Genomic DNA, 7,868 nt, shown 5'->3' with positions numbered 1-7,868 from the left:
CAGCATAGCTGATTAACAATTATCCATAACTAGTTCCAGGGAATCTGGGTTATTCTGACCTCTCAGGGCACCAGGCCCGACATGATGGTACATAAATTTAGTCCCAGCACTCAGGAGGCAGAAGCAGGTGGATCTCTGTGAGTTTAGATCAGCGTGATCTACAGAGTGAGTTCTAGGACAGCCAGAGCTGCAAAAAGTTAATTCTGTGATATATCCATATATAGGTTATATATGTACATGTATATTCATATAATTTAACAAGTGTAGAATTATAATATTTTGGTGAGCTATATTTTGCACATATGAGTTTTATTTTTAATTAAATGATTTTTTAAAAATATTTATTTATTTATTATGGACACACTATTCTGTTTGCATATATGTCTGTAGGCCAGAAGAGGACATCAGACCTCATTACAGATGGTTGTGAGCCACCATGTGGTTGCTGGGAATCGAACTCGGGTCTTTTGGAAGAGCATGCAATGCTCTTAACCATTGAGCCATCTCTCCAGCCCCTAATTAATTGATTTTTAACTATCGTATATGTATGAGTACCAGTAAGCCTTGTGCTCTCGTGGTCAGTGGGTAACTAGAGCTGGTTCCTTCCTTCCACCTTTACGTGGCTCCTCAGGTCTCCAGGGCTGCAGATGATCACTGCTTCCTGCTAGTTGTCTTGCTCACCCTGTATTCAGTTTTTTAAATGGCTTTTTATAGTGTTATGTTTATTTTGTGTGTATAGATATTTTGCCAGTATGTATGTCTGTGGGAGGCCAGGAGAGGACGTCAGATCCCCTGGAGCTGGAGTTACAAACACTAGTGAGCAGTCCTATGGATGATAGAAATTGAACCTGGAACCCAGTAATCTTTTTTTTTTTGACACAGTCTCATATAGCCTAAGTTGGCCTCAAACTCTATATAGGGGAGATCTTGAACTTGCCTCCACCTCCAGAGAGCTAGGATTACACATACCTCTCTTCGTTTTTGAGACAGGGTTCTAGTAGTAATAGCGTTGAACTTCTGTGTAGACCTAGTTGGCCTGGAAACTTCCTTGATCCGGTCTCTGCCTCCCAAGACCTATGGTGTTATGAGGATATGTTCCCATATTGGACAAGTCTTCCCACAATGCAGTGGGCATTCAGGCAGTGTCAGGCATGGGTTCCCTCTTCTGGCTTGGGCCTCAAGTTTCCAGTCACGGTGTGGTCACTCCTGCAAGTTCTGCGCCTCCTTTACCTCAGCACACATGCAGGCAGGACAAATCGTAGGCTGAAGCTTTTGTGGCTGTGTTGATGTCCCAGCCCCTCTACTGGAAGCCTTGCCTGGTTACAGAAGATGACCAGTTCAGGCTGCATGTTCCCCTGTTGCTAGAAATTGTCACTAGGGTCATTTTTGTAGATTCCAGGGGGTATCCATTGCACTAGGTTTCTGCCTTACTCCCCCAAATGCCTCCCAATTGCAGTCATCTCTCCCCAACACCTGATCTCTCCTGTTCCCATCCCCACCTGCCCCCAGTCCAGCCATGAACTTGATTCTATTTCCCCTTCTGAAGGAGATCCATGCGTCCCCTTTAGAGCCTTCCTTGTTACTAGCCTCTCTGGGTCTGTTGGATTGTAGCACAATTATTATTTACTTAACAGTTAATATCCACTTATGAGTGAGTGCATACCATGTTTGTCTTTCTGGGTCTGGGTTACCTTGAATGAGGTGATTTTTTTTCTAGTTCCATCCATTTGGCTGCAATGATGTTATTTTTTTAAACAGCTGAGTAATACTCCATTGTGCAAATGTACCACATTTTCTTTACCCATTCTTCAGTTGAGGGACATCTAGATGGCTTCCAGTTTTTGGCTATTATGAACAAAGTTGCTGTGAATATAATTGAGCAAGTGTCCTTGTGGTAGGATGGAACATCCTTTGGATATATGCCCAGGAGTGGAATAGCTGGGTCTTGAGGTAGATCGATTCCCAATTTTCTGAGAGACTGCCATACTGATTTCCACAGTGCCTGTACAAGTTTGCTTTCCCACCAGCAGTGGAGGAGTGTTCCCCTTGCTCCACATACTCTCCAGGAGCTGTCACTTGTGTTTTTTTGATATTAGTCATTCCGACAATGTAAGAATGAATCTAAGTCATCTTGATTTGTATTTTCCTGATGGCTAAGGATGTTGAACATTTAAATGTTTCTTGGCCATTTGAGATTCCTCTGTTGAGAACTCTCTGTTTAGATCTGTACCCCATTTTTAATTGGATTATTTGGTTTGTTTGTTCTAGTTTCTTGAGTTCTTTATATCTTTTGGATATTAGCCCTCTGTCAGATGTGGAGTTGGTGAAAATTTTTTCCCATTCTGTGAGCTGCCGTTTTGTCCTGGATGGCACTGATATTTTTGTTTTAACCCTTATTTTTATTTCTGTTTATTGGGGAGGGTTACCCATGAAGGCCAGAAGAAGGCATTTAATCCCCTGAAGAAACTGGCAGTTGTGAGCAGCCCACCCAACGTGAGTGCTGGGGAGGGAGCACAGGTCTTCTGAGGGACAACAGGTGCTCTGAACTGCTGAGACATCTCCAGCCATTTGTTTCTGGTTTGCACACGGTCCCGGGTAGCCCAGGCTGGCCTCAGACTAACTATGCGGCTGAAGGTGACTCCTGATCCTCCTGCCTCCACCTCCCACGTTTTAGGATTACAGGAATATGTCACCTCACCCTCTTTGTATGACAGGTTTTTGCGTTTGTTTGTTTGTTTGTTTCTAGACAGGGTTTCTTTGTGTACCCTTGGCTGTTCTGGACCTGCTGTGTAGACCAGGCTGGGCTACACCTTCAACTCCGGGATCCACCTGCCTCTACCTCCTGAGTGCTGGGATTCAAGGCTAAAGGCATGCACTACCATGCCCGGCTTTAGGGTTCTGAGTGGAAAATGGTTAAGTTTCAGAAGGACAGCTGGCATGGAGGGCAGGGAGTATAGTAGCAGATGACAGGCAGGAAGCTGTTGATTGACTTACTTTCTGTCACACTGTCATGGAGTGTGGTCCTGAGCCTGACACCGCCCGTGTCAAGTAGATAAGGAGAAGCAGGTTAGCAATAGTGCTCGAGCTGCCTAAGTCACACAGCAGTGGGAGCAAAGCAGACTCTTTCTAGGACACAGGAGAAAGAGGGGGGATTTGAGAGGAAAGTGAAGACAAATTCGTCCAGTGTTAGACACAGAATGTGGGATGAATCAAAACAGTTCTGCAGGGGGCTGGAGAGATGGCTCAGAGGTTAAGAGCATTGTCTGCTCTTCCAAAGGTCCTGAGTTCAATTCCCAGCAACCACATGGTGGCTTACAATCATCTGTAATGAGGTCCAGTGCCCTCTTCTGGCCTTCAGGCATACACACAGAATATTGTATACATAATAAATTAATAAATATTTAAAAAAAAACAGTTCTGCGGTGCAGCTTGCATCCCGGTGGTTATGCATGTACCGGCCCTTCTTGGGAAACATGCAAGCAGAGAGAGCTCTTGCTGGGTGCGTTCAGTTTTCAGGGTGTGTGGAACATCTGGAAGTGGAATTATCTAGAAGACAGCTTGAAATGAAGGTCTGAAAGTTCAGAGCTTTGGAAAGAAAGCTGGAGAGCAGGATTCACATCTTGTGCTGGAGGTGGAGCTGGAGGAGACGGAGCATCCTCAGGCCCCCGCCTTCCCATCTCTTTCCCCCAAACAGTGATGTGTCAAACAGCGGCATGCTGCCTCGCCTTGGTGACCTGCTCTTCTACACCATTGCTGAGGGACAGGAACGGATCCCCATCCACAAGTTCACTACCGTAAGTGGCTGTCTGCCTGTCCAGAGAACTCTGACTCTTTAGAGGCCCTGGGACATGAGAAAAGGCTGGTTGACAAAGTATAGGTTAGCTAATGGGTTGCTATGTGAACACTGAAAAATACAGAGGACTAATGGCTGCCTGGGCTGATGAGCCAAAGCCATCGTCCAGACGATAACACTTCTCATGGAAAGTGGCAAGAGACGTACTAACCTCTCAGACTGCTCTAGTCCCTTTGCTTAGTTCCCAAACTCATGTTCTACCAATTGTAGTAGTTAGCGGTGGGGGATTTGGGGATCTATTGGGAAAGACTGAGGAAAAGATTGCTGTCCTTGGTTGACCTGACCAGGCCTCTTCTCTCCCCCAAAGGCCCTGAAGGCCACTGGACTACAAACGTCAGACCCACGGCTTCAGGACTGCATGAGCAAGATGCAGCGCATGGTCCAGGAGTCCAACAATGGTGGCCTCTTGGACCGCGATCTCTTCCAAAAGTGAGAGCCCCAGAAATGAGCATTGCCCCCAGAACTGTTCTGTAGGTAGAAGAGTTTTACTTATAATACAAGCAATACATACTCATTATGAAAAATAATACAGAAATATATCTTTTTTTCTACTTAGTCCTAAGCCCCTTTCCCAGATGTAAACATTGTTAACAGATTAGTGAGTGTGTTCTAGAAAACGCCCTGTGTGCTCACATACACTTATGGCTGTATATATTAGGACTTCTCAACGCTAGAGCCCATAGGCTATGCTTTTTCTGATTTTAGCATTTTTCTCAAAATGTCTCGGGCTATCTTCCTATGTCTTTAGAACCCCTCATTTTGAAGGTTAGGGAATTTAAACTTCATGAGATAAAATGGCAGCCAAAAGTCACACAGCTGTTAGTCTGAAACCAGATGAACGCTCACAACCCTGCTTATCCCCAGCTTGTGTGGTTCCCATGCCTGCTGTATCTCTCCAGCCCCCTAACACACTCGTATCTGGGATCCAGGTGTGTGAGCAGCAACATTGTGCTCCTGACTCAGGCTTTCCGAAAGAAGTTTGTCATCCCTGACTTTGAGGAGTTCACGGGCCACGTGGATCGCATCTTTGAGGATGCCAAAGAGCTCACTGGAGGCAAAGTGAGGGCCAGGGAATGAGGGAGGGGTGGGGGCTCTGAGCTAGATACACATTGTTTCTCAGAGACTTCCTGGGGCTGAGGTTCAGTGATACAGGCTGAGGAGCAGAGCCTCAGAAACAAGGACATGGCTTCATGTGAGTCTGTGTGTACTCTAATAGCATGTGACAAGACCTTAGGCTTTTGTGGACATGGATGGCAGAAGATAGGCTTCGTGGTGCAGGCCTATAATCCCAATTCTCAGGAGGTTAAGGCAGAATCAGAAGTTTGAGGTCAGCTTGGATTCTTAGGGGAGACCCTGTCTCAAAGGAAAGATATTCAGTCGAGCCTTCAAGATTTACAGGGAGTGGACCTGAAAACCCAGCCCTAGAATTGCCAGTTTTTAATGTTCAATGGGCTTTCCTGCTATTCCGCCATGGTTAGGACTACAGAGAGGTAGGGCTGCCAGGGACTGAAGACCTGGGTGCTTCTGGAAGCAGTGCACAGAAGGACTATCTGCCTTAGGTGGCAGAATATTAGCTTCTACCAGTTTCTGACCCTGCACATAGCTGTGCTGTTCTCCACTCTCACCTCTCTCCCCTTCTCTACCTATTCATGCCCAGGTGGCAGCCTACATCCCTCAGCTGGCCAAGTCAAACCCAGACCTTTGGGGTGTCTCCCTGTGCACTGTGGATGGTCAGCGGTAAGATCCTGGGTGACGCTGGGCCTTGTGGTGCACCTGGACGGCAAAGGCAGGAGGATCTCTGAGTTCAAGGCCAGTCTGGTCTACAGAGCGAGTTCTGGGACAGCCAGGGCTCTGTAGAGAGACCCCGCCTCAAAAACAAACAAGGGGGCTGGAGAGCTGACAGTAAGAGCACTGGCTGTTCTTCCTGAGGACCCAAGTTCAATTCCCAGCACCCACATGGCAACTCACAACTGTCTGTAAATCCAGTTTCGGGGTACCCGACACCCTCATACATGCAGACAAAACACCAATGCACATAAATAAAAATTAGACAAGCAAACACCAAGAGACGCTGGGTGAGAGGGAGGTGCTGAAGGGCGCAGGTGCAGAACAAAGCCCAACCCCTTTTATGGACCCTCTCTTTCTCCAGGCACTCTGTGGGCCACACGAAGATCCCATTCTGCCTGCAGTCCTGTGTCAAGCCTCTCACTTACGCCATCTCTGTGAGCACCTTAGGCACTGACTACGTGCACAAGTTTGTGGGCAAGGAACCCAGCGGTCTGCGCTATAACAAACTGTCCCTCAACGAGGAAGGTGAGTGTCTCCAGGGCGCATGCTTAGTCTGCCTTTCCCTTAGCCCTACCGCTCTCTTCTCCCGTTCTTTGCCTTTTCTCTCATCTAGGTAGGAGCCAAACCCAACCCTGGTTAGTTTCAGAATGGAACAATATAAAGCAGACTTTCGTTAGTGGCCAACAGACTCTGGTTTGTGTTTTCCCAGGAATCCCCCATAACCCCATGGTCAATGCCGGTGCCATTGTTGTCAGCTCCTTGATCAAGGTCAGTACAAGTCTAACCCTGTGAAAGGTAATAGTCTCCCATCCCCTTATTCCTGCATCTGTTCATCTCTCCAGGGAGACTGGCGGGGTACCGGGTCCTTTGAGGGTTAATAAGAGGCATGGAAAAGTACAACAGGAAGCCAGATGTTATAAGCTATGGATATTAGTAAGAGTTTGCACATCACTTCCCTTACCCTAGTCCTCCCTGCCCCCACCTATAGCTCTGCAGCCCAGAGCACTGACCATTACAGAAGTGAGCAGGTCGTGACCCTTGCCTAGGACCAACAGCCAGATGCCAAAGGCAGGGGGAGGACAACACCATCAGGCATTGATTGGCCACTCCTGGGTGAGAGATTCACTGAGAAAAGGGTGAATGGCCAGTTCAGGGCAGTCATTCACGTCACCTGGAACTGCAAGCTGGCCTTGAGCACGGGGTGTCAGGCAGGCCCTTCAGCTGCAGCTCTCCCAGGGCTTGAGCAAGAACCTGGGAGCAGCGTGGGCAGCGACACCATGGGGCCAATCACAACCCCTCCTGAGGAAGGTGGTGTTAGGAACCCTTCCCCCTAGGAGCTCAGGTGTCAGAGTCCCCGGTGTGTTGACTCTATAGCTGACATCGCAGGAAGCGATGAGTCTGGGGGAGGGACCGAGGCAAATGTGCCTGGCTGTTCCATGACAGTTTTGTCTGCAGCCCCATCTTGGGGGTCTCTCTCATCTTAATCTCATCTAAATCAGCGTGGCAAACCCGACTCACAGCTAAGCTAAACTTCAGTTTCGGAGCTGGGGATGAAGCTCAGTAGTAGAACATTTGTCTCCACAGTCTGTGGAGACCCTCGGTTCAATCTCTGGCACCGCTAAAAAGAAATGATTTCTGTTTCATTTATCAGTATAGCCGGGAGGGGGAGGGAGGGGAGCTCAGTGGCAGAGCATTTGACCAACATACCTGAGGTCCTGGTTTCCCTGGTAATAGAAGAAAATCGTTTATCAATGTAATTGAGTATTAACAGACTTCCCATTTCTGTCCTCGAGGGCATGGGAATCTGGTACAGGGTAGAGTAAGGCTAATGGGGTGTAAGGAATGCGAGTGGGGGCTGGGTGGTGGTGGTGGTGTACACTTTTAATCCCAACACACAGGAGGCAGAGGCAGGCAGATCTCTGAGTTCAAGGCTCCCAGGTCTACAAAGCAAGTTCCAGGACAGCCAGGGCTACATGGAGAAACCCTCTCTTGGAAAAGAGAGAGAGAGTTGGACCATGGTAGCACATACCTGTAATGCCAGAAGTACAGGTAGAAAAATCAGAAATTCAAGGCTAGTCTGGGATACATGAGACCTTTACTAAAAAATAAATAAAATGGATGGTGGTGGTGAGGGATAGGGTCAGACTGGAGACAGGGATGAGGGCTTGAGATTGAGGCTAGAAAGTAGAGGTGAGGCTAGGGAGGGGGAGGCTGGGAGGAGGTGAGG

General features: G+C 47.8%; 1 protein-coding gene across 3 annotated transcripts in view; it reads left to right on the top strand.

Moving 5' to 3' along the window:
* The window catches only part of Gls2 (glutaminase 2), a 17,594-nt gene that overhangs the window by 2,297 nt on the left and 7,429 nt on the right, over positions 1-7,868 (top strand). For all 3 annotated transcript variants that reach the window (XM_005371203.3, XM_005371204.3, XM_026778017.1), the window contains 6 exons: positions 3,695-3,794; positions 4,161-4,282; positions 4,783-4,912; positions 5,511-5,590; positions 6,003-6,166; positions 6,351-6,409. In XM_005371203.3, the coding sequence (XP_005371260.1) occupies positions 3,695-3,794; positions 4,161-4,282; positions 4,783-4,912; positions 5,511-5,590; positions 6,003-6,166; positions 6,351-6,409 (655 nt within the window). The remainder of the gene's footprint in view (positions 1-3,694; positions 3,795-4,160; positions 4,283-4,782; positions 4,913-5,510; positions 5,591-6,002; positions 6,167-6,350; positions 6,410-7,868) is intronic.

Source organism: Microtus ochrogaster, unplaced genomic scaffold (assembly GCF_000317375.1).
Source record: "Microtus ochrogaster isolate Prairie Vole_2 unplaced genomic scaffold, MicOch1.0 UNK99, whole genome shotgun sequence".
NCBI lineage: Eukaryota > Metazoa > Chordata > Mammalia > Rodentia > Cricetidae > Microtus > Microtus ochrogaster.
The sequence above is the reverse complement of the archived record's forward strand: the minus strand, read 5'-3'. Positions and strand labels throughout refer to the sequence as shown.